General features: G+C 41.6%; 3 protein-coding genes and 2 long non-coding RNA genes across 5 annotated transcripts; 4 read left to right on the plus strand and 1 right to left on the minus strand.

Annotated features, from left to right (window-relative positions):
- The first annotated feature begins 1,081 nt into the window (after positions 1–1,081).
- On the plus strand, positions 1,082–6,976 carry LOC146654261 (extracellular calcium-sensing receptor-like). The gene is made up of 9 exons (XM_085379688.1): positions 1,082–1,221; positions 1,345–1,639; positions 1,810–1,896; positions 2,120–2,389; positions 3,418–3,624; positions 3,716–3,991; positions 5,521–5,748; positions 5,846–5,969; positions 6,063–6,976. Exons 1-9 carry the CDS (start codon positions 1,112–1,114, stop codon positions 6,974–6,976), a joined length of 2,511 nt encoding a protein of 836 aa, XP_085235814.1. The 5' UTR covers positions 1,082–1,111.
- Positions 6,977–7,569: 593 nt separating this feature from the next.
- Positions 7,570–9,056, plus strand: LOC146654262 (uncharacterized). Its single transcript, XR_014907157.1, has 2 exons — positions 7,570–7,957; positions 8,792–9,056. It is a non-coding gene; the product is annotated as an uncharacterized LOC146654262 (long non-coding RNA).
- Positions 9,057–9,099: 43 nt separating this feature from the next.
- LOC146654263 (uncharacterized) lies at positions 9,100–10,878 on the minus strand. Its single transcript, XM_085379690.1, has 2 exons — positions 10,555–10,878; positions 9,100–9,666 (listed from the first exon to the last, which is right to left on the minus strand). The coding sequence occupies exons 1-2, from the start codon at positions 10,812–10,814 to the stop codon at positions 9,396–9,398; spliced, it is 531 nt and encodes a 176-aa protein (XP_085235816.1). The 5' UTR covers positions 10,815–10,878; the 3' UTR covers positions 9,100–9,395.
- A 7,357-nt stretch (positions 10,879–18,235) lies between these two features.
- Positions 18,236–21,056, plus strand: LOC146654264 (uncharacterized). Its single transcript, XM_085380394.1, has 4 exons — positions 18,236–18,323; positions 18,617–18,696; positions 20,539–20,719; positions 20,818–21,056. Exons 1-3 carry the CDS (start codon positions 18,236–18,238, stop codon positions 20,677–20,679), a joined length of 309 nt encoding a protein of 102 aa, XP_085236520.1. The 3' UTR covers positions 20,680–20,719; positions 20,818–21,056.
- A 322-nt stretch (positions 21,057–21,378) lies between these two features.
- Positions 21,379–23,248, plus strand: LOC146654265 (uncharacterized). Its single transcript, XR_014907255.1, has 4 exons — positions 21,379–21,956; positions 22,199–22,307; positions 22,413–22,526; positions 22,669–23,248. It is a non-coding gene; the product is annotated as an uncharacterized LOC146654265 (long non-coding RNA).
- The last annotated feature ends 2,018 nt before the right edge of the window (positions 23,249–25,266 follow it).

Genomic DNA, 25,266 nt, shown 5'->3' on the forward strand with positions numbered 1-25,266 from the left:
AGCTGCACACCAACTGTGCAGTAATGAAATATAAATAGTAATACAGTAAGAAACAAATAGATAATGGTAATAAGAACCAAAGCTATTTAAACCGCGTTTTCTCAACGATATTAATAGCTCTGCAGTTTGTTGCAATCCACTTGCCATTTGTGTCAGTCAAAAATTGCGAGGTAGACGTACTGAGCCCCCGATACGCTGTGAGGTGGTTCGTTGCAAGCTGAGTGACGCGTTAGCCAATGTGCTAGCAGCAGGCCCGACTAATGTATGCATCGCGTCAATGTGATATTTTAAGCTGAAGAAGAAAATTCCTTCTTCCACAATGTGCATACGACTTTATGTCAGTCAACTGTTCAGTCTTGTTATTTTTTTAATACTCAAATTTCCCATCAAGAGGGCCAATGTGCATTTATCATCACTGCCAGACCTACTGCCCATTTGCACATGTGCGAATGTAACTCTTGGACAAACTGCCTGAAATGCGTTGACAGAAACGTTTCAGGGATTTTGAGTCATTCTGCGCTCCAGATGCATTAATTGCATTATTTATTTATTTTTAATTATCACTGATTAATCTTTGTTAACGTGTTAATTTTGACAGCACTTTTATGGCCTTTATTGTTTTTTGTTTTTGTTTTTTTACAAAAATAGCAACTTTGTCTTCTCTACAAAAATGCCGCAGGGGCAGCAGCAAAAAATATATTAAGTTAGTAATGCCGAATTTATTGATTCTACTACTTGCTTTACTACTCTACTTTACTTGCACTAAATCTTGCATAGTCTGGAAGTTGTCCAGAAGTTGACATTGTCATTAGGGTATTCTTTATCTAATGAGCTAATATGTACCTAGAAAGTGGATGCCCTGTCATAAAATATGCATGTAGGTGGTGCTATACTACAATGAAAAAGAAACCAGAGGAGATATAAAATGAGGTAAGCATTAATTAAGATAAGAAAAGTGGTGTAAAGAGAAAGAGTCATTATGGGGCCATTTTTTGACACACTGAAGTTCTTGTATTTCTATGTGATCATGATTTACTTCTCATCCCACTTTTTCATCTCAGAGTCTCTTTTCTCAACCTGCAAGTTAAGGAGACAGTTTTATCTTAATGGGATGCACAAACCTGGAGATGTGATTTTGGGGGGGCTGTTTGAAGTTCACTACACCTCTGTTTTCCCTGAGCTAACGTTTACCTCAGAGCCAAACATGTTGAGTTGCCAAGGGTAAGTACTATATTCATGCATTAAATGCACCAATTCATGAAAGCAAACACTGGTGCAGATTTTTATACTTTTGTTAATTTTCAATATTGAGTTTTTGGGGTTTTTTGTTTTGTTTTTTACAAGGTTTGACCCTCCTGGATTCAGGCATGCCATGACAATGGCCTTTGCTATTGATGAAATCAACAAAAACGCCAATCTGCTACCTAATGTGACTCTTGGATACAGTCTTTATGACAACTGTGCCACACTTGTAATTGGATTCAGTGCTGCATTATCATTAGTCAGTGGTCGGGAGGAAAAGTTTCTGCTTCACGAGAACTGTTTGGGGACCCCTCCAGTTGTAGGGATCGTGGGTGATTCCTTCTCAACATTTTCTATTGCAACCTCTGATGTAATAGGTTTATTTAAAATGCCAATTGTAAGTTTCCTGTCCTGTATTTTACATGTGCTTTTGGCATGCTGTATTAAAGTTAATGTTTCTCACTAGGGTGAGAAATGACAAAATGAAAAAATAGGAAATATACATTGTATATTAGTTCCAGCTTCTCAGCATCAATCTGTTTTGATTTCAATTGTGTTTTTTGATAGGTGAGCTATTTTGCAACATGCTCTTGTCTAAGTGACCGTCATAAGTTTCCGTCTTTCTTTAGAACCATTCCAAGTGATGCCTTTCAGGTAAAACTTTCTTCTACAAAGAGCAAATGTATTTTACAGCAAGTGAATTGATGTAAGTTACCCCGAACTAAACAACGCAGTTTTTTTTTTCAATTTTTCATTTTTTTCTGGATTACGTATTGTGCAAATTGATTAGAAAGAAAAACTGTGATTATGTAATTTTATTGTTTGCACTGAAATATAATTCAAGCCTAAACTAAGAATTTCACTGGTCTTTATGTAGGTTCATGCAATGATTCGAATTCTAAAACACTTTGGGTGGACGTGGGCTGGTCTGCTGGTAAGTGATGATGATTATGGAGTCCATGTAGCGAGATCATTTCGACAAGCGTTGGCTCAGTCTGGTGGAAGTTGTCTTGCCTACTCAGAAATTTTGCCCTGGGGTGAAAACTCAGCTGAACTAAGGAGGATTGTTGAGGTGATGAAGAAGTCCACAGCACGTGTGGTAATTGTCTTTGCACATCAAATCCACATGATTCAACTAATGGAGGAGGTATATCTAAATCAAATTGTATTCATCAGCCGCCTCTTGCTTAGTAATTAGAGATGTAAATTATATTACAGACATTATATTCATGCAAATGAATTGCATGCTGTGTGGTCAAATATTTATGGATGCTGGAGGTATTTCCATTCTTTGTTGTGATCAGTGATGGGGTCATTAGTCAAAAAAAGTAATTTATTACATATATTTTCCAGCTCACTTTTCTTAAAGTAATGTAGTATGCTACTTAATTACTCTCAGGAGAAAGAAATTCGTTATACTACTTGCTACATTACTTTTGCGTTTCTCTGTTTTTTCTCTGTTTCATAATTAGCATTTTAGGCTACAGCCCCACACACCAGCACAACTCCTTATCCAAATTAGGACACACATATAATCTTTCTCCTTGTATTTCGGGTAGGAAAACAAAGCCCACAACACAAAGCAAAGATGAAAACAGCACAAAGAGACTTCAAAGTCATTGCCACAGAGATTCTACTTTAGAAACATGAACAGATAGAATAGGAGGCTACAGCCTACTCGTGACTGGTTTTGTTACCTTTTGAAGTTCAAGGTCTGTTTGCTGGGCTGGGGTCATCATTCCCTCAGTTTTAACATCATGCTTGATTCTTGGCTAGTTTAGCATTAGCATGCTATCTTTGCAGATGCTTGTAAAGATCTGAAGTTGTGTTAGCAGGATGAGGCAGTTGTTTTTGCTCAGGTTGAAGTTTGCACTTTACCGTCATGCTCATGTCCTTTTGGACAAAAAAATAAAAGTAATGTCCATAGTGGATATGAAAATTACTTTCATCAAACTGTGCCACTATCTTCCTCCTCTGTCACATGAACCAAAATCAGCTGGTTGTAGCACATGTGCAAAAAAGAACCAATAAGCATAATGCATAGCAAGTAAACCAACATTTCCTACCACTACTGAGATCTCAATTTCCATCCCTGTATGTAATGATTTCAAGATTTGTAATGATTCAATCCTAGACTATGTACAGATTCTTTTTGTTCCTTATATTTCTAAATAGGTGATAAAGCAGAATGTAACAGGGCTGCAGTGGATGGCTAGTGAAGCCTGGACAACAGCAGCTGTACTCCAAACAACCCGACACATGCCATATCTGAGTGGCACTCTGGGCATTGCCATTCGTCGAGGAGAAATACCAGGGCTCAGGGATTTTCTAATGAAAATGCATCCTGACATTTATGACAGAAATAACAATGGAAATAGCATGGTAAGATTGTAACTTTAAAATACACTTGTACTCACAAAATTAAAAAAAAAATGAAAATATCTTTTTTAAGACTGTTTGAAATATTTTTCAGGTAAGACAGTTTTGGGAATACACCTTTCAGTGTAGATTTGCTCCACCTCCATCAGGTTGGTTACAAGGTGGGGGAGCACTCTGCACTGGACAAGAAGAACTAGCAAATATGGAGACTGAGTTTTTGGATGTTTCTAACCTCAGGCCTGAGTATAATATTTACAAGGCGGTGTATGCTCTTGCATATGCCCTTGATGACATGCTACGCTGTGCACCTGGGAGGGGGCCTTTCAGTGGGAACAGCTGTGCTACTTTGCAAAAATTAGAGCCATGGCAGGTGTGGTATTGGTTAACACACTAACATTTATTTTTATTGTTGTAAAATTCAGCTCTTACACTCAAGTGAAAAAGAATGTTTAAATGGGACGTTATACAGTACTGTGAAAAACTAAGTACACTCTTTCAATTCGATTCAGTTCAGTTTCATCTATATAGCACCAAATCACAACAACAGTTGCATCAGGGCCCTTTATATTATAAGGTAGACCCTACAATAATACATACAGAATAAAACCCAACAATCAGACCCCATATGAGCAAGCACTTTGGTGACAGTGGGAAGGAAAAACTCCCTTTTAATAGGAAGAAACCTCAGGCAGAACCAGGCTCAGCAAGGGGCGGCCATCTGCTGCAACCGGTTGGGGAGAGAGAAGGAAGACAGGACAAAAGACATGGTGTGGAAGAGAGCCAGAGATTAATAACAAGTATGATTCAATGCAGAAAGGTCTACTAACACATAGTGAGTGAGAAATGTGACTGAAGAAAAAACACTCATTGCATTATGGTAATCCCCCACCAGCCTAGACCAATTGCAGCATAACTACAGGAGGATTCGGGTTCACCTGATCCATCCCTCTATATGCTTTAGCAAAAAGGACAGTTTTAAGCCTAATTTTAAAAGTAGAGATTGTGTGCCCTCTCTCTTTTGATTCAATAGCTTGGAGAACCACCTTTAGTAGCATTAACTTGGAGCAATCAATTTCTGTATGATTTATCAATGTCTCACATTTTTGCAGAAGACTGGCTCTTTTTTTAACAACATTGCTTTAGTTATTTTGATTTTGTAGGTATGTTTATGTACAGCACTTCGTCCATTGCAACACTTTAGCTTTCTTCAAATTGTACTGTCACAAACTTACACATTTAACATGATAATTTAATCTTGTAGAATCTGTAATGTAGATCTTGGGTTTTTGGAAATTCTGTAAGCAGTGCATAGTCTGACTTTCAGGCAACCTTGCTGGGACGCACTCTCCTGGGAAGAATTTGGCATTGTGTTAACACACGTGAATGCTCTAGAACACCAAACTCCTGAATCTTCTGTTTATATAGAGGTGGTCACACTTGCTGATGATCAGTTAATAAAGTACATGTGAGTAGCAATACCTTTCTGCTACTTACCCTTTTAATTCCTATGGAAATAGTAAGAGTGTTCCTGTGAACTTCTTTTTCACGTGAGTAATTGGTGTTAAAGACAGATTTTGGAAACACAAGATTTTATTAACATTGTCATTAGAACATAGTTATTTTACATGTGTGAGATGAGCAAATTTATTTGCAAAATAAAAATGAATAACTGCACATTTGACTAGACATTGTGGTGACTAAAGATTGTTAATTTCAGTAAATTGAAATAAAAAACAATGTTGCAAATTCTGTTATTCCACAAGTTGCAATGCCAAACTAAACTATCCTTAGTTGCTGTAATAAAATCAGTTGAGAATTAAGAATGATCAGTTGAGTCTATAATCAAGTCTCCTTTTCACGTCCCTTTCAATGGTAATCTCTTGATCTTATTTTTTTTAGTTGATGCATTATTTGGAAAAAGTTCACTTCACTACTCCATTTGGAGATGAAGTGTCATTTGATGAAAATGGTGATGCCTTGCCAATATATGATATCATGAATTGGCAATGGCTACCTGATGGAAGTACGAAGGTTCAGAATGTGGGCGTGGTTAAGAAGACAGCCTTGAAAGGTGAAGAACTCAGACTTGATGAAGACAAAATCTTCTGGAACTCTGACTCTAAACAGGTTACTTCTGTTTAATGTTGTTTTTAAATAGTTCTGTGTGACACAGTACAATACAATAATGTTGTGTACAATATATGTGGTATAACTAACCTTGCAGCCAGTGCAGTCAGTGTGCAGTGTAAGCTGTCCCCCAGGTACTCGCATGGCTAGAAAAAATGGGCAACCTGCGTGCTGTTTCGACTGTGTGCGTTGTTCTGAAAGAAAGTTCAGCAATGAAACAGGTTAGTATCATAAAATGTTTCTGATATAAGCAGTTGGTTCACTAGGGTGAATGCTGAAAATACAAAAAAAATGTATCTTCCACTTTACACTAGATTCTTTGGAGTGCACCAGTTGTCCCGAAGACTTCTGGTCAAGCCCTCAACGTGATCGCTGTGTTCCTAAGAAAACAGAGTTCCTCTCCTACCATGAACCTCTGGGTATTTGCTTGACAACTGCTTCATTGTTGGGTACATTTATCTGTGCTGTGGTCTTGGGGATCTTCACTCATTATCGCAGCACACCTATCGTCCGTGCCAACAATTCAGAATTGAGCTTCCTGCTTTTAGTATCACTGAAACTATGCTTCCTGTGTTCACTGTTATTCATCGGACGACCAAGGCTATGGACATGTCAACTGAGACATGCAGCATTTGGGATCAGCTTTGTGCTTTGTGTCTCATGCATCCTGGTGAAAACAATGGTTGTTGTGGCAGTGTTTAAAGCCTCAAAGCCAGGAGGGGGAACCAATCTTAAGTGGTTTGGTTCTGTACAGCAGAGAGGGACAGTATTAGTTCTTACTTCAATCCAAGCAGCTATATGTACTGCTTGGCTGATATCCTCCTCACCAGTTCCTTATAAAAACACTCAGTACTACAATGACAAAATAGTTTTTGAGTGTGTGGTTGGGTCTACAGTTGGCTTTGCAGTGCTACTGGGTTACATTGGTGTACTGGCTATCCTTAGCTTTCTGCTAGCATTTCTAGCCAGGAATCTTCCAGACAACTTCAACGAGGCCAAACTCATCACTTTCAGCATGCTGATCTTCTGTGCCGTGTGGGTGGCCTTTGTTCCTGCTTATGTCAACTCTCCAGGTAAATATGCAGATGCAGTAGAGGTATTTGCCATTTTGGCCTCAAGCTTTGGCCTATTGGTGGCACTGTTTGGACCAAAATGTTACATAATTCTGCTGAAACCAGAGCGAAACACAAAAAAGGAAATAATTGGTCGTGGCACGGCAAAGTCATAAGGTATCAGTTTTCAGCAGTCTTAACTAAAATGAATAAACTATTTTAAGTGCATATGTATTAGCATTACTGTTGCTTTGTATTTGCATTCTTGCTTTTTTTTTTTTAACCATAGTATATACTGGATTGCTTCCTCCCTGAAGAAGAACCAGTATATTGAAATGTTGGCTTTGTAGAAGTGTTTCAAGAATTAAATTATTACATTAATGATTAAATGACTGTAATTGTTGTTGTACTTGTTATTCTTTGTATTACTATTATTTATTATTATTTGCCTGATTGCATTTGTGAGGGTTTGAAATATATGAAAAAAATAATAATTTGTCTATGCTGATTTTCTTTCTAAGGAAAAAAACATGTATGAATGTACTATTGCTGTGTGATTTATTACTATTACTGAAGGCTACTTACCATACCAATACCAACTAGATTTTTAAATCTTAATATAAAATGAATAACAGTAGGGTGGACATTACGTAACGGTGTGTTCACACCGAACGCGATGGACGCGAATAGAGCGTCAGGTTTACATGTAAAGTCAATGGAAAGGCGCGATGACGCGCGATTGCGGGTCCCGCGAAAATTCGGAAGCAGATTTGCGTCGCGAAAACGCCAAAACGCGTGAAACGCGCGTCAGTGTAGCGCGTCTGGCGCGTTTGACGCGCGAATAAAACCACGCGCGTGAGTTTTTGTGTTGCACTTTGTGCATACGCGCGTTTCGCGTCTACCGCTCGAGTTGGAAAAATCTGAACTCCAGCGTCAAATCGCGCCGCGACAACCAATCAGGAGCCTGGTGACGTGGCTGTTACCTAGGTCAAAGGGGCAGATCCAGCCAAAGCCTTTCATACTTCAATGGAGGGGAAGGCTAATCAATGCGGTAGCAAACAACTCGGAGCTGTACAACACCAGCTGCTTTCTGTACCGAGACAGGAATAAAAAGGACTGAGCTTGGAGGAAGATATGTGAAGAGATCGGGCAACCTGGTAAGTTCATTCATTTCTCTTTTGAAAGTTTTCACTGACCCGGGGAAGCCGCACAAAAGCTAGCAAGCCACCGCTATTTTCCCACTGACGTACAAATACCATTCTGCTTTTATGCATGTTATCATTTAGGAATATATTTTATTGTTTATTAATAAACAGCACACAGTGGTCCCGCTGTTCATCCGTCACTGCTTTGCTTTTTCGCTGATTTTTTATTGCACAGTACAGCATTGCATTCTGCAGCCTGATTGACAAATCTCCTGCGCTTGCCAAATTTATCACGTTTGGTTTTGATAACCATCGCGTCCAATAGAAAAAACAGCACAAAAACACCCATAACTATGAGCCTCATTCGGAAATAGACACCTGCACTGTGAGGGAAAAAGGCGCACGAAAGTGGCGGGCAGATGAAGACAAACCGCGGCATAATAATACTTTTACGTTTTGCAATCTACAAAGGTTTGCACTTTGAGAATCAATTGTGAGAACTGTGACCAGGGGCTAGTTATTCTGAGAACCCCTGCAATAAATGAGGGACCACTGTCTACTCTACGATTATTATATCCAACCTGTTAACATTTAATACTGTATTGATAGAACCAACTGATTCTGCAGCAGAGCATCCCCAGTCCCTGAGCTCCTGCTGCTGCACCCACAGATATGTACAGCAAGCACTGATACCTTTTTAGTCGGTGGGATTCCCTTGTGATCACCTTTACTAAATATCTACAACCAATCTGATTATATCCTGTTATTGTTTTTTTTTTTTCCAATGTTGAAATTAAAATCTAGTAGCAGCCTTCTCATTTCTTTGTGTTTTGTGCTGTTTTACAGGCCCACAGAGGAGGACGGCTCCGAGGCAGATGAGGGACGGGTCCCAGGACGGTCCATCGGCGGTGGAGCTGGCCATCCTGGAGTCCCTGAAGAGGCCACACCAGTCTCCAATGGAGCATTTCCTCCTCAGCCTTGTTCCTGCTCTGGAGAGCAGCTGGTCCTTTTTATTCCTGTCTCTCTGTAAATTCTTATATTTTATATATTTATGTTTAATGTTTTTCTGTTTGAGACTTTTAATATTATTTTAAATAAATGTTTATAATGACTAATGTCTCAGTTCTACTACACAGCAAATGTTGGCACACGACTTGACACATGTAGAATTTATTTCATATTATACTAATGACAAAATATACTGATACAGTGGGATGCAGAAGTTTGGGCAACCTTGTTAATAGACATTATTTTCCTGTATAAATCGTTGGTTGTTACAATAAAAAATGTCAGTTAAATATCATACAGGAGACACACACAGTGATATTTGAGAAGTGAAAAGAAGTTTACTGGATTTACAGAAAGTGTGCAATAATTGTTTAAACAAAATCAAGCAGGTGCATCAATTTGGGCACCACAAAAAAGAAATGAAATGAATATTTAGTGTATATCAATGTGTGTGTCTCCTATATGATATATGGGGTGCCTTTGTCTGGATGTGCTTCCCATCCAGAGCTGCACAGCACAGAGGGAAGTTCCAGCGCTCCTGGAATCCCTCTGTGATGGAGCGCCAGTCTCCAGGTGAAGGCACAGCCATGAAGTCGTCCACTAGACAGTCCCAGATGGACGTCGCTGCCTGGGGGGTGATCTGGCTCACCGTGGACACACCGACTCTGAAACTGAACGCGATGGTCCTGAAGGAGTCCCCGGTGACAAGGAACCTGGACAAAATTGTTCAAAATTAGTATTATGTGTGCTGCAGTTACAAAATACATTATTCAAATTCCAAAATACTTTTGTGATGTCAGATTTAAATCACAAAACATGAATCTTACATAAAACCTTTTGTAATTATAAGGATAATTACAAAATGTATATTAGATAATATCTAAAACAGTTGTGTTTTGTTTTAACTTTAACATATCATAATTTGATTGGTAGCAACTTTCACAACTACAGTGAGCCAATCACTCATAATTCCTAAACATGTCAATCAGGTAGGAATGAAGTAAAACATTAATAGAAATAAAGAGTTGTGTGTTGACATGTAGCCCTTTCCTTGCTTAAATCATTAATATTTTTGAAAAATTAATCTGTGATAAGACAGCTTATCAAGATAGAACCATGTAACTAGAGATGAACCAAACTGTTCACAGTTTTATCTAACTCTGTTTTAATAAAGGCTGTGACCCCTGCTATAGAGTCTGACAGCTGCAGGGATTATATACAAATATTCAACTATCCCAGAATTAAACCAGGTCTAAATAAAAAGGAGTGAGTATCACTACAAAGGTTAACTCAGTGGTCCTAATGCTACAGTTTGATATCAGCAAACACCGAGCGCATACATTGATGTGACACCACAGCCATGCTATCATTCAAACACTGATAACAGCATAAATCGAATTAAATCGGGACTTGATGAGACCTTCTGAGTATCACTAGAAATATTATAAAGAGTCGTCTCTGTACCACAGTTTGCTTTCAGTAAACACCGACAGCATTCACTGTTAGCATAGCACATCCATGTTAGCAGTGTATAACTGGATGGATTAGCATATTAGCACAGATATCAATAAAGGACTACCGTATTAAATAGTTTTACTAACCTCAGGCAGACGGACAGGCGCTCTGCAGGTGGGATTGAGCGTCTGTAGTTGGTGTCTAGGCGGGCAATGCTGGGACCGACGAGGGAAAGCAGGTCCTCAAACTGGCCGACGGTGATAGCGCTGGAATCGGCCGTCATCCAGGCGCAGCTCCTGGAGCAAGTGGTGAAACTCACCAAACTGCTCATGCCTCTGGAGGACCTGATGGACCCAGGTATGGCGAGAACGTCTTTTACGCTGCTGCTCTGCTCTCCACAGTACATAGAGAAGGGAGACTCTCTCTTCAAGCGCTAGCTCGATAGCTGCCATCTTGCAAAACCAGGTCTGGCACAACTCCCTCCCACATTCCTCCCACATTTCCGGTTCACGCGCGTCAAAATATCATATTTTGACGCGCGATGGATTTTTCTTGGACACGCGTTGAGACGCGAATGTACACGCGTCAAATTAGGGGCGTTTGGGGCGTTTTATTCGCGTCCATCGCGTTCGGTGTGAACACACCGTAAGGCTGCACTTTTTGCAGCGATCTCGTATAGAAAACTATTCCGTGCGTATAAAACAGGTCCGCGGCTCTGAACCGTAGTAAAGGGACCTCTGGCTTTTTTTTTTTTTTTTTTTTTTTTTTCACTTACTGAATACGGGACAGACTTGACTGGGGGAAAGAAGGGGAGAAAGAAAGAGGGAAAGAGAAACAGCTGAGAAGAGGGACGGGGGAGAAGGGCAAAAGACAAAAACCAACAGAATGGGCAGAAAAAAAAATGCATATATCAATCACCTGGATCACCTGCTGAGAAAGAAAAAAGAAAACAAGCAGAAGAGAACAAGAGTAATAGAATAAACAACATCACAATGATATATGGGAATATGACAGTAAATACTAAATATTAAACATTATTGTGCAGCACATAAGATCAACAGAACACAGTGTGCTTTGAGGTAGGAGCCAAAAAGGGTGTAGTTTGTGGGTGTGATCACCCGTGTGTACACCTGTGAGCATGGACGCGCTTGTTTTTTTAAAAGGTTCCTTCATGTAATGATCTGCTAGAGGGTGTGGGGGGGCCACAGCCCCGTCCTCCAGGGCATGAAGCAGGTATGGAGGAGATCAAAACTCCAGACATCCAGAGGCCCCCAGAACACAAGAGACCAAGGAAGACCAACAGAGGGGCAGCCGCGCCACTGTCCCAGAAAGAGCTGAGGAGAGTCCCAAATGAGGGCTCACTCAGCAGCCGCGGAGCAGAAGCCAGGGGGAGTTGCAGTGACGCGCCCGTGAGCTCCGCCGGCAGCCAGCCGTGCCTGAGTGACCGAGCCCCAGGCCGAGAGGCCGGGGGCACCCCACCTCCGAAGTGGCCCGAGCGAGCCCCAGGCTCCAGGCCCCGATAAGCGGCCGCCAAGGAGTGAGCCGGTGTGTACCTGGACGCCCATCCCTGGACTCAAAGAACCACCAACGCACCGATGTCTGAGGGAGTCCGCCACTGGCAGGGGAAGTGGTAGTAGGGGGAGATAGGCCTCCAAACCTTGGAGGGCCTGAGATGTCCCCAGAGAGGTGGCGCTTGACACCCAACCTGACATATAGACACAGACATACAGGCACACACATATACAAACATCCATTCCCACCCTCATGCTCTCATATGCACTTACTCCACACTCAACCAACGTGGAGACAGACATAAAGTGACGCTGTACACACGATCACACTCCCCAAGCGTACTCTACAAACCGGGTCTAGGTACCCTTGCCCCTGGAGGGGGGAACTGCACCCAGACCCAGGTGGTGTTACCCTTTTCCCTGCGGTGGGGGGAGGCAGACCGCCGGGACTCCGTAGCAGCAGCAGGGAGGCCCCACACTCCAGACCGCAGTCGGACGGCCAACTCCTCCTCCTACCCCCCCCGCTCCAGCAGGCCGCAGAGAATCGGGGTGAGAGAAGACTCCAAACCTCCCTCCACCCGCTCATTGTAGTGTTGATGCATGTGTGTTCTAAGGTGCATTTAAGGGTTAGGGTTAGGGACCTCTGGCTAATACGTCGGGTTCAGTGTCAGACTCGTAGCTGGGAACTAGCTTTACTTTGTTGTCTGGGTCAACTTTGCTAGCGAGAGACAGAGAGAGGCATTGAAACGCTGCTCCAACAGAACTTATTGTTTCGGAGGAAAACACAAACACAGTGTACAGTCCAGTCTTGGCAGCTTGCTTACAACTGGGCTCATCAGGCACTCTTTTTGGCTGCTGTGGTTATTATTATATTTCCATCTCCCGTTTCTGATCGGTGACAACTTGTACTTTTTGACTCTCCTTTTTCTCCCTCCCTCACGCTCACAGACACATAATGTGTATAGCAGTACATTCTCCCTGCGGCACGGAATACACTGCCCATGAGGCTACATTCTTTAGGGCTATGCCTGTAACACTATTGTCTTCATATTAAATACATTTTTGAGTAATAATTGTAAAAAATATTTCTTCACTTCATTATGCGGACGCGAGTAGCGGTGACATAGGCCACGAGATTGAGACACAGGAATTAGGGCTTCTTAATGCATGTTTTGTTTGGGTTTCCACCGGTGTGGAATTACCAAAAATAGAGAGGGCATAGCCTAACATATGAAACAGGAAAAGGGGGCAATGTAATCCATGGAATTGTGTTTTTTTTCTATTTCAGTTGTGTTCTGTTCAACTTTCATTGGGATTTGTGTGGTTTTGCAACCTGTCTGGATTGACTACAAGAATGTCAGGGTCCTGGGTCTGAGCGACCCAGGGACGCTGAGCAGTTATGGACTAATATTATAATGTATGTATTTTGTATCACTGTCCCTTGTTCTCCCTGCTTGTAGACATATGTGCATGTAGGTGTGTGGGTGTGGCCCTGGCAGGTGATTGGCCACACCTGAAGACCTTGACACACCTGCAGCTGATCAGGCCTGTCGGAGGAGCAACTTGAGAGTGTGGTGGAGCTCTCTCCGACGCTGGATCACTGCGTGGCTTCCCGTCAGTCTCTCGACCTGTCACGGTTTGGCAAGGAAAACCGTGGGGGGTGTGAGGAAAAGGAGGACCCAGGCGCGGTGCTCTGTGTGTAGATGTCATCCAGGGGAGGACGGATGTTGTTTTACTTTGCTGTGTTTTAATGTGAAGTGTGCTTATTTATTTTTTATATTGCATGTTTTGGTTATATCTTGTGGAGTGTTTTATTTATACTGCATGTTTTGGTTGCATCTGTCAATTTGTCCTGGAGAGACTCCGCCCTTTTCCCGTTTTACTAATTGGACACACCTGAGAGGAAAGGAGCGAGTGGTAATTTACAGAGAGTGCTCAGTGACAGATAGGACTGGTGGAGCTTGGTGTCAAGCAGGGCAGGAGGATACAGTGTCAGCGACCAGGGATGCGGAGCGAGCGGTCCGACTGCTGCAGCAACAGGAGGCCAGATTAAGCACTGCGGGAGATTAGAGGCGGCGAGGCGGGCCGGTGCCGATTGGCGGTTACAAAGAAGCAGCGGGCGGAGTTGAGAGCTCTGCCCACCCAGGTTAAGTCTTTTGACTTGTCCCCTTTTAATGAATGAAAGCTGCCTAAAAGAGTAGTGACTGCCGCTGCCTTCCTTTCTTTAGCGCACCGGTGCACAGAACGCGGAGAGGAAGGCGAGGATGCTGCCGGGTTTCCCTCCTGCACTGCTTCACTGGATTTTTAATTCTTCTTGACTTTTATACCGTGGCGGACGCCACTGGACTTTTACTGTTGTGTTTTATTGATTTTTATTGTGTTATCCCCTGGCCAGGGTTGTTTTAATTCATTTTAGATTTTTAACTATTTAAATATAATAAATTATATTTTAACTATGCAGTTTTTATTCGTGTGCGTTCCCTTGGCGGCTCCACTGCTCTGTCCGTTTGGAGCAAGGTTCCCCTCCTTTAAAAACACTGAAAAAAAATCACCTTCGCTCCGTTACATAATCAGTGCGTTTATTTACAGTGTATGGAACTAAACAACAATAAATCCCCGTGCTTTCCCCAGACTCCCATGTCGTGTCTTCTCCCAGTGTTTGTGCTCTCCGCTCCCATGTCTCAGCACCCCCCGTGCTGCTGCTGTCTGGCACTCCACACCTCTCCTGGGAACACAATAGAAGCAGCCATCAGGACACATACAACCGCGGGCATACACACACTAACCAAGCTCAACTGGGTGACTAACGTGGAGTCTCAAGCAATGATCCCGCGTCAGTGGGAGCTCCAAGACTCTCCTAAGTAGCTCCCCCGACGAGGCCTGATCAGCAGCCGGTGTGTGGCTTCGGGTGCGGCCAGTCCGCCAGCTGGGCCGCACCCACCAGGCCTGAAGGCGCCCGCAGAAACACATATACACACACACGCGCAAACAGGGAGAAGGACAGCAACACCAAATATCAATACAATAATAATATAATTCATAACTGCTCAGGGATCCTGGGTCACTCCGACCCAGGACCCTGACACGACCAGTTCCTAGTTTGAGTCTGCTGCATTATTGTGTGTCTGACGGCTTCCTCTCTCTTATGTCCCCAGGAGTTACGGGGAGACGAGAGGACAGCGAGCACAGGGGTGCTCATCACGGAGAAGCGGAGACAGGAGAACTAGCACTGCAAAGAGGACACGTCACGGGAGTCGGGAGAGCACGGGATTTATTGTCATGTCTGTCCATCACTGTAAATAAACGCACTGCTTGTACATAGAGCACCGCGCCTGGGTCCTCCTTCCCTACACTCCCACGGTCTGCCACACAGACCGTGACAAAGAAGGCCTATGACTCAATGTACCACAACTGGATCCTGGAATGCCTAGAACTGTACAAGATCAACAGGACCTTGAGAGCCTTCATCAGGAACTCAATTGGGACGTGGCGTGTAAAACTAGAGGCCAATTTCACCATCAAGTGTGGGATCTATGCAGAACAGCTCTGTCCCCACTGCTGTTCTGCATAGGCCTAAACCCCCCTCAGTGAGATCACTAACAAGACTGGATACTGATACCAACTATGGAATGGAACAATCATCAGCCACAGGACGGCTACAAGTATCTTCCCACAGGCAAATGGAAACCACTCAGAACTGCTAGAAAAATTGCAACCACCAAGTACCTGTAGAGGGTCAGGCCTTCCACGAGGAGTCAGTTGAACGGTAAGAACAACATCCGGGCTATCAACACCTACACTCTGCCCATGATCAGGTACCCTCCTGGGATAGTAAGCTGGCCAGAGGAGGAGACCCCAAATCCCCAAATCCTCCAAATCCAGCACTCTGAGGCTGTATGCTAAGTGGAAGGAAGGAGGCCGGGGACTGGTGTAACAGGCAGGGAAAATAATCACAGACCCCTCACAAGCAGACTTGACCTGCTGCCCTCTGGCAGACGGTTTAGAAGCCTGCAGACCAGGACCACCCAACACAGGAACAGTTTCTTTCTCCTCGACATCTCCCTCCTAAACATTTGAACTGTCACACTGCTTCACACTGCTGGAGTGCAGCTGCACTGTATGCACACTCCATGGTATTCATTTCTATTTGATTGATTTCCGTACCGCCGCCACTGAGGCAGGTGAATTTAACCTGCAGGGAAATTTCCTGCAGTCGTTAAACGGTGCTTTGAAGGATCAGCTTGCTGCCCAGGATGGGACAGCTTGCTTCTAGGAGCTTGCCTCTCTCTCTATCGACAATCATTTGTGTTTGTAAGCGAGAGAGAGAGACCCTAGCACATGTTCACATGTTTTCCTTCGCGGGTGCAAAAAGGGAAACACAGTCGCCCAACAGTAGTCTCGTAGACAGGCTACAACAATTAAGGGCATAAAATGTAAGAACATAGAACATAAAATCAGTCTCTATGCGGATGATGTGTTGCTTTTTCTGCAAAACTCACAAACCAACCTCTCTGAGGTAATTACTCTAATAAACTGGTTTTCAAGAGTTTCAGATTATTCAATTAACTGGCCAAAATCTACAGTTCTTCCCATTAACTGCTCCTTCCATAAGTCTTCTTCTGCCCCACTACAATCTAGAAATATTAAATATTTAGGTATTAATGTTTCGCCTAAGCTTTTAGACTTAACTAAATTAAAGCACATCCCACTTCTAAAGAAAGTAGAAGGCGATCTGACTAGATGGAAATCTCTACCCATATCACTCATGCGAAGGGTCGCCACTATAAAAATGATGATTGTAGGATTACAATATTTTTTTATGCCATGTTAGACCCCTAATTAATGATTGTGAATTATTATGTAGTTTTAGTTTGCATTATTCTCCTGAATTAGAAGAAGGTGATAACTATTACATTTGTTAGACTGATTTGCATTACATTAGACTGCTGATTTATTGTGAATGAATGATATTGTTTTATGATGCATTATACTGCTGAGTTATAAGAAATACTGTTCGCAGAAAGTCATCGCCTTATTTGTCTGATTAGAAGAGAACAGAACATACTGGAGAGGTTTTCTGCCCCATCTCAGCAGGAGCAGATAAACAGGGAGCCAAGGTCGTAGCTTAGGCGCTGTGTGAGAGAAAGAATGTGAATGTTTAGGCTTTTATGATTAGGTGGGGGCCACTAGAGGCTTATAAGAGTTTGATCAATGCTCCACCATTTTGAGATCTGATGCTGTCTGCGTACGGTGTCCATCTCCCACGCGTGTGATCATTAAAATCATCGTTTGACTCAACCTGGCCGGACCAGTGTTGTTATTTTGGTTTTTCCTCTTGTGTCCATCCCCAATATTTGAATCCGTAACATGATCTTGCCAAAAATAAATTACTTATTTTTAATGATCCCTAACAAACCATCACAAGATTGGTTCAGATCTCTGGATTCATATATTTCTAAATTCCTTTGGAAAGATAAACCCCCGCGTATCAGTTTAAAAATGCTACAAAGAACCAAGGATAGAGGAGGATTAGATCTGCCTAATTTTCACCAATTCTTCTTAGCCAACAGGCTTCAGTTCATCTCAGAATGGCTAAAACATACCTTCTTAGATGAGCCCTGGCTAGATGTTGAACAGGCACTATGCAAAGATTTCAGACCTACCATTTATCAGCTCAAACATCAAAAGACATGAATGTTTTAAAAGCATCAACATCAGCTTTTTTCTGACAGCATGGTGGGAGTTTCTAAAAATAACGGAGTCTTCATTAATCCCATGCAAACGTACACCTATCTGGAATAACCCTGACATATTACAAAACAATAATATGATTAATTTTCCAGATTGGAGTTGTAAAGGAATTAAATACTTAGAACATATATTAGAGGGAACAGAATTTATTCCATTTGATAGACTAGTTGAACAATATGGGATCAACAAGAAAAGATTTTTAGAATATCAACAAATTAAATCCATAGTAAAAAAGAAATTTAACCTCAGTCAAGTTGAATTACAAACACCACCAAGTGCGGTATATTTTCTTACTCTTAAATCCCCCAAATTATTATCTAAAATATACAGAACACTTTCTAAAATAGATGAATCAATATCCCTTCCTATTGCAAAGTGGGAAGCAGATTTATCAGTCAGCTTAGACCAAAACTTCAGGTATGCTTAAAAACCTTTAAATTGATTAAAAATCCCAGTCTGCAATTAATACAATACAAAATACTACATAGAGTGCACTATACCAACACGTTCTCACTCCCAACTCGTCAAACGTGTGACGCATGGTCAGGCTCCCTCTGCTGCACTTATGGACGCGCAGGGTACCCCCCTCGCGTCGGGAATTGACGTGAAGGGTCCTCCGATTGAAGAGATTGCCGCGGAAGAGCCTGTTGTCCGTATATTTATATATTTCCGAAATCACTTTGTAGTGATGTATACTGAACACAATAAATTATATAATGTAAACAACTACCTGAAAAACAGGTAGAACGATACTTTTGTATGGTTTATTGCATTTATGGAGGGAGTGATGTATGCTGGGTAATGGCACAGCTAGCTACTGGGTGACTTTATTCACCCGCTTCGGCTGTTATCAGTCCATACAATGGGCGTTATTAGCACAAATCAGTCCCATAGATATGGGCCATCTCCTGCTAGATTGTTCAGAAGGTTGTTCTCATCCATCCAGATGGAGGATCACTAACAGGAGCTTGGAAGACTCCAGAATCCACTCTGGCTGGAATCCGGTGGATACAGCAGTGTTTACAGGTAAGACCATTTAAACGGACAGCATTTATAGAATGACCATTAAACGTCAGCGAGTGTCAGTAATGTTAATGTGGTTATGTTAGTAATACACAGAGTGCTAATATAACAGCTTTAAGATGCATTTGTAGATATTATTACGTGTTTTACCGTCTTTATGGTGCTAGCTTAAATTTACGCGGTGTAAACGTTAGCTTATATTGGAGTAAAGCTGTTACTGGTTAAACGATGTTAGCACAGAAATATTAGCTTCTGTCATGACTGATGAAGTTACTAGTTAATAAAGTTTCCAGTAAAGTGTTTAATCGCAGCCACAGACTGACAGCAAATATCTCGATTAGCTTCAGTGCATCTGTAATAAATATGTGCAAGTTTCAGTGCTTCGTTTAAACTGTATGATACTTATAGTGACCCAGGGTCAGTGTAAAATACAATCCTAGCTGTGTGAACAAAGCCTGGCTCCTTTAATCCTGCATGACAAACCTCAGGATGCAGGTTATTATTATTCTTTCCTGCTGGCACACCTGTCACACCTGAGAGTCAGCTAGAAACTTACAGTGACGTGGACATCATGCAAAGACTGCCAGACTCTGTAATACTGCAAATGATCAGTGACTCAGGCTATCACTAAACTTTAAATGGCACCTCTGTGTCTCTGTGTGCTGAACATTTAGGATTGAGTCAGGTTGCATCAGCTGAAGCTGTTATTTGTATATATCAGTATTTTTTATTCAGGTGTGGGGAAAATACGTAAGACTGCAGTGAAGCGATGCACCAGAGTAATCCCTGGCCAAAGGTATCGTACTTAAATCAGACTACTGATCCAGCCACATCAGCCTTTTGTGAGGTCTGTTTAAAGTTGACTAAAAGTCAACTGCAGGTTCCTGAGAGGTGGACTGTGAACACAGAAACACATGTTCATACATACAGCTGCAGCAAACTTACATTAATTTTAAATAGATTTGTTACTCTGATGTCTGTCTCTGTGTTAGTCCTCTGACAGACTGGTGACCTGTCCAGGTGTGCTCTACCTATGACTACTGGGACAGGCTCTAGCTCCTGTAAAAGAAATTTTCTGTTATTATCATTTAAAGTATTTAAGTGCTTATGCATGTGCTTAGTTGTGACACTGTTACTGTTCAGTGAAAGTTTCTAAAACTAGTTGAACTTACTTCAGCGTCAGCAGTTTGAGAAAACAACTCCCTTTACAGGTGCTGATAAGGCCAAGGGCACAAAACAGCACAACCATTGATGCGTTAGGTTTCATAGCGAGACATGTGAAGTGTGGTAGGATCAGTTTAACTTCCTCCCTCTTCCTTGGAATGCATAAAGGAGGAGGAGCACGACCTCTGTGGCAGCGCTGACATGACTGAACTGTGATGTTTGATGTGTGTTGGCGCAGTAATAAATAGCTTGATCACAGCTCTTTCTGTGTTGCAGACTTTATTTTAAAAATTCCACGACACCCCCCCCCCCCCCCCCCCCCCCTCCCACTGTGAACATGAATTGAATATTCAGAAGACATTTGTTTAAATAGTTCTACAAATCTGAGCTGTTGGTGTGTCCTTGGATTGTGTGGTAATAATATTAGAGCCTGCAATATTTCTTACTGAAACTCTACTATGAGTCATGTTACCTGAGATTAATTCTATGTTTACCTGTCAGCCTGGACGAATGTGCTGTGTGAAGGAAATTAAATTAAATCAGATCTGAACTGCGTACATTTAAGGAACCTGTTCATATTTAATATGAACCAGTGATTTTTTTGATTGCTGATTCCAAGACAGTCTTTGTGGAAATCCTGTTTGGCTTTTTGTTATTTTAATTCTCTTCTCTATTTTCCAGAACAGTTCTCCACAGTCACTGTTCACATGGGTCAGTGGGACCAAGAAGCACTCTGCTAATGTGTGGACTCTGACCAGCAACATCCAGCAAGACCCAGACAGCGTTTTCTATCTCCCAGCTGGAGGTTTTGTTTGTCAGTGACTTGAGAGTCAGATTTTTGTTGAGCTTCACACTTGCAGAGGTAAGTCGTTTTGCAGAGATCCCTCCCACCCTGGCTTTTATGTGCTAGATTTCTTATCTGAAACAGTAATATTTCAGTGACTGCTGCTTATACCACAGGTTAATACACTCTACTGATCCCTGATGGGAGAATCATCAATTTTGGCAACAAAGAAGCCTGGTGGATGTTTGTTTACAGTCTGATGATGGGACATCATGCTCTGCATCTTCAAAGTTTGCCTCCTCATTATTATTCATACCCAGTAATGTGAAGTATGCTTATATCTACTATAACTGAACCAACCTGGTGCTCTTCATTTATGGAGGCTGTTGAGTCTGAATGTTGGATGTTGTTTATCTCGTGTTCTCTGGGCTTTGTTGTCCTCAGTCTTTTCGCAGGATCAGAAAACAAAACCAGGAGGCGCGTAAATGTTTCTTCTGCATGATGTTTCTTCAAATGTTTCTTCTGGATGATGATAAGACTGTGACACGGGATGCCACCTTTGGTCTTGTGATGAAGCAAAGCTCAGGAAGAAGTGGGATTAAATGGTACCCACATGTGTGAAGCACTGAGAAGGATGTACAGGGGCACCTGCAGCCAAATCCAAGCCTCAGGTTAGTTGTAGTTGCAGAACGCTACAGGACTGAGACAGCTGAGGCATCTAATGTTTGATTAAACGGATGAAAAAGAGAAGTTTCTTCCCTATAATTATCACTTCTTAAAATCTGTAGCAACTTCAAGTCTGTCAGCGTGCTGAGCATGCTCAGAATGTGACAATATATTTTTGTTCAATATTTAATTTCTTTCAGTTGCAATTGTTAAATGAAAAAAAAATAAAAATATATTCTTATAATTTAGCAAACTAATTTATCAAAAAAAAATATACATATATCTGTATTAGTTTTAATAAATTAATTTGACACCTGTATTGAAAATACCATATTGTATTCATACAGAATCAGTTTGGTATCATTGTTTGTCTGCTCACTGATTGCTGAAACTAAGAGCTACTTTGATCTGTTTAGATCTAAAGCATCCAAAGTTGAGCTCTGATGTTTCTTCACCCCTGTGTGTGATATGTGATGTCCTACATGCTGGCAGAGCAGCAGTTTGTGCTCACAGATGGTGACGGTGTGGAGAGACGGTGGTGTTTCCTCAGAAGAACCAGCAGAGTCACAAAGGACACCAGTCCATCTCACCACCTTGACTTGCTGACTGATGTTCGTCTGCACTGCACAGAGGAAATCAACTGGCCGAGGTTTGTCCAGTGACGTGTTATGAATGTATATTTGTTTTATGCTTACAGTTATGTTTTTCTTGACAGAGGCTCTGCAGAGGTTAGACAAAGCAGAGAAAAAATGTGCTTTACATTTTACTGTGATTTATTGAGATATTTGTTGCCTGATGTTCAGCAGGAATGGAGAAATAGAATCAAAGGGAGATGTTTTTGTAATGATGTAAGTAAATCTTCAATATTATTTATTTGTTTGGTTATATTAGGAGTGTTTCTGAGTGAGGGGGAGAGGAGTCATCATCCAGGTAAAGTGACGTGGATCAGTGGATACACTTGTCTCCCCTTTAAAGGAGACGATCCAAGTCATCCTTAAATGTTAGTGCTTTCAAATACACAAACATTTTTAAAGGACAAAAATGAACATCCAACTTTGACTGTAATACAAAATAAATCTTTGCATGTGTGTTTTCAAACTCTCAGATGGGCAGCATATCAGTCTTGGACTGTCTAACCTGCAGCACTGAATGACCACCGCACGAGCATGTTCCTGCAACATTCAGCATCTGATCCTTCATCTGTGTGCTTCTGCTTTTGGTAAGTAGAGTTACCCAACTCCAGTAACTCTAAACACATGCCATACATTTCTAACGGCCTGGTTACTTCCTGTCAGTTACTTTAGAAACCATGTGGTCACCTGACCTAACACTGTTTCTTCTTCTTCCCCTTAATGTTCAAGTGTCACATGTCAAACAGCTGGAGAGGAAACTACACCAGTGTACTGGGATGTTTCAGCAACACGTGCCAGATGCTGTTCCTTCATGGTGACATCACCAGAGACAGCCCCGCCCACCTCAGGACCTCACCATTGATCATGAAGATTATAATGATGACAGCGAGCGGAACTAAGACTGTAAAAATCCACGACCAGAATTTTTCTTTCTAATTATTAATGAATACTGAGAGCCTCGTTCTGTGTTTTGTCTGTTTTGTTTTTTACCTCATTTGTTTCTAACAAAGTTCACAAACTCACACAGTTTACATTCTGTATGTTTCCATCTTTACCTGCCACACTCTTAACTGCATTTCAGAAAATAATCCTTAGAAATCGTTGTTTTTCTCTTTTGTAATTGATTATAATTCAGTGAATATACTGCGCTGCTTCCTTTTATTGCGTCACACATTGCTTTAAGTTTTTCACTGTCCAGTTATTTTTTACTGCTGTTTGAATTCTCTGTATGTTTGACCCTGTAGACTGTTTGATGGACTGCTTGTCTTCCTGTTTGTTACCGCCGCCTGTTTTTTAATAAAGATTTGGATTTCTGACTTCAACACAGCCTCTGCGTGTCCTCCCTTTGTGTCCTCTTCCTCTGTGAATGTGTTGCATGTGTCACAGATTCATTTTATTAACAGCTTTCCCACAGTGAATTGCATCAGCATTCATTCACAGCACATTGCAGAAGGATTCAGATTAATACAGTGATCTTATGGTCAGAATCATCCTGACAGAGTGCCACTGTAAATGATCTTTCATCAGGTAAATTTTAAAGTTCAGGGGCAGGAGTTATGAAGAATCATGCTGGCATTAGGACTAATAATATGTACTTACAAAGTCAAAGTTTTTTAATTATGCTAGAATATTGGAAGACAATCAACTTTTAGTGTTTTCCGCATATTAATTATTCTGAAATAGAGACGGTGACTCTAACTGTACAGAAGCACTAAACAACTGACAATCTAACAGACATCATTGGGCCTGAGCAGTCATGCACAGTGAGTCTGATCCTTTGCTGTGAGAGTCTGACAAGCATGTTTCTGGTCAGTTTGGAACAAATAATATCACAATGTTGATCTTTTTTTCAATATTCCTTCTCTTTTACGACATAAACTGTGATCAAAGCTACTTATGTTCACAGCATGTAATAATACTGACAGTCCAGGGCATTGTGGTCTGTTGAGCTAGGGTTAGGGTTAGGGTTAGCAATTCAGACATATGTAATAAATATTAAACGTCTCTGACGTGGGCCACTGTCCGCAGTGTTGGGAAATGCATACCAGGCTGGAACGAGTCAAGGTAGGTGAGCATCCATGAGAAGACACAGCAGATGCATCCTACTGACAGGACCAGGAGACTCCAGAAACCGAACATCTTCTCTTCAGTGCCATCCTCTCCTGTCACCCTCTCTGCCCACAGCTCTTTGAATTTGGGGTAGATAAGGGCGCAGAGAAACCCTTATTACTAATTTGTATTATAATTCAATTTTCATGAAATATTCATATTCAGTATCGGTCCTTTTATATTATAACCACGTATCCACCCAGGCTCATGGTGGGGCAGGGCTCTGTCCTGGGATGCTTGAGTACAAGGTAATGTACACCCTGACAGTCTAACTGTAAGCAACAGTCTAAATGTAAAGTGCATTCTAAAGTCCTCTTCAATAAATCATATGCAAAGAGTCATTCAGGACTGTAAAACGTGAACTACAGAACCCAGAGTCTTCATCATTAAATCTCCGGTTGCTTCATTTTTCTATCCTATATCAGACACTTTAAGGTTAGGTTAGGTAAACTTGCATTCTCATGGTGAGGCAAAATGCTTTATGTGTGTGTGTGCGTGTCATGAACGGCTATAAAAGGCCTATAATTAAAGAACAAAGCGGGGTTTGAGTCCGAGTTGCGGCAGACTGTCACTACTTGTAAATGGAACGCAGCCTTCCTACGGCGGACAGCTAATAACAGGAATCGGACGCGGTCCAGCCAAGTCCACAGCAACCACCATAGCAACCGCCTAGCATGACCTTAAAAACATTTTCTGTCTTCATAACTATCAAAAACGTGAAATGATTTGCAAAGTGTGAAAGTGTTACAGCTGCAGAGAGCTATGGCGGCATCTTTGGAAGCTGTTTGCATAGCTAATAATATACGATGTAACCATGGAGACAGTCAGTCATGTGAGCTAGCGGTGCACGTTTACTACAGTGAATAAGGTGATTGCGTGCACAGCGTCCACACGCTGCAGAGGGTAAAGACATTACTTCAATATTGTTTTATATTTGCCTTCTGTTGACCATCACCTCAGGTTCACCATTACAGTTTCAGCATACAGATGCACACTGTCTAAATATCAACACATTCAAAAACTCATGTCTCAGAAATAAGCACAGCTGTTCATGTTTGTCATTAGAGTTTTATTTGTAAGAAAATTATGAACTTCATATTGTGTATCAAATAAAAGAACATTTCACAACTCTGAGTCAACAGAAATTTCTCTAATGTAGACGTGTACAGTGTAGTGTAAGCATTAAAAGATCATAAAGGAAACACTAACATTTATGTG

This window comes from Rhamphochromis longiceps, linkage group LG14 (genome assembly GCF_057381845.1).
Source record: "Rhamphochromis longiceps isolate RC_006_pf linkage group LG14, R_longiceps_female_GT1.1, whole genome shotgun sequence".
Classification (NCBI taxonomy): Eukaryota; Metazoa; Chordata; class Actinopteri; order Cichliformes; family Cichlidae; genus Rhamphochromis; species Rhamphochromis longiceps.

Excerpts from the sequence above, each read along its gene's own strand:
- LOC146654261 (XM_085379688.1), top strand. The coding sequence starts at position 1,112 with ATGCACAAACCTGGAGATGTGATTTTGGGGGGGCTGTTTGAAGTTCAC. Across the intron at positions 1,640-1,809 it reads GTTTATTTAAAATGCCAATT|GTGAGCTATTTTGCAACATG; the intron begins GTAAGTTTCCTG and ends GTTTTTTGATAG. Across the intron at positions 5,970-6,062 it reads AAAGTTCAGCAATGAAACAG|ATTCTTTGGAGTGCACCAGT; the intron begins GTTAGTATCATA and ends ACTTTACACTAG.
- LOC146654263 (XM_085379690.1), bottom strand. The coding sequence starts at position 10,814 with ATGTACTGTGGAGAGCAGAGCAGCAGCGTAAAAGACGTTCTCGCCATA. Across the intron at positions 9,667-10,554 it reads CGCCTGTCCGTCTGCCTGAG|GTTCCTTGTCACCGGGGACT; the intron begins GTTAGTAAAACT and ends AATTTTGTCCAG.
- LOC146654264 (XM_085380394.1), top strand. The coding sequence starts at position 18,236 with ATGGACGCGCAGGGTACCCCCCTCGCGTCGGGAATTGACGTGAAGGGT. Across the intron at positions 18,324-18,616 it reads CGCGGAAGAGCCTGTTGTCC|ATGGAGGATCACTAACAGGA; the intron begins GTATATTTATAT and ends TCATCCATCCAG. Across the intron at positions 18,697-20,538 it reads GGATACAGCAGTGTTTACAG|AACAGTTCTCCACAGTCACT; the intron begins GTAAGACCATTT and ends TCTATTTTCCAG.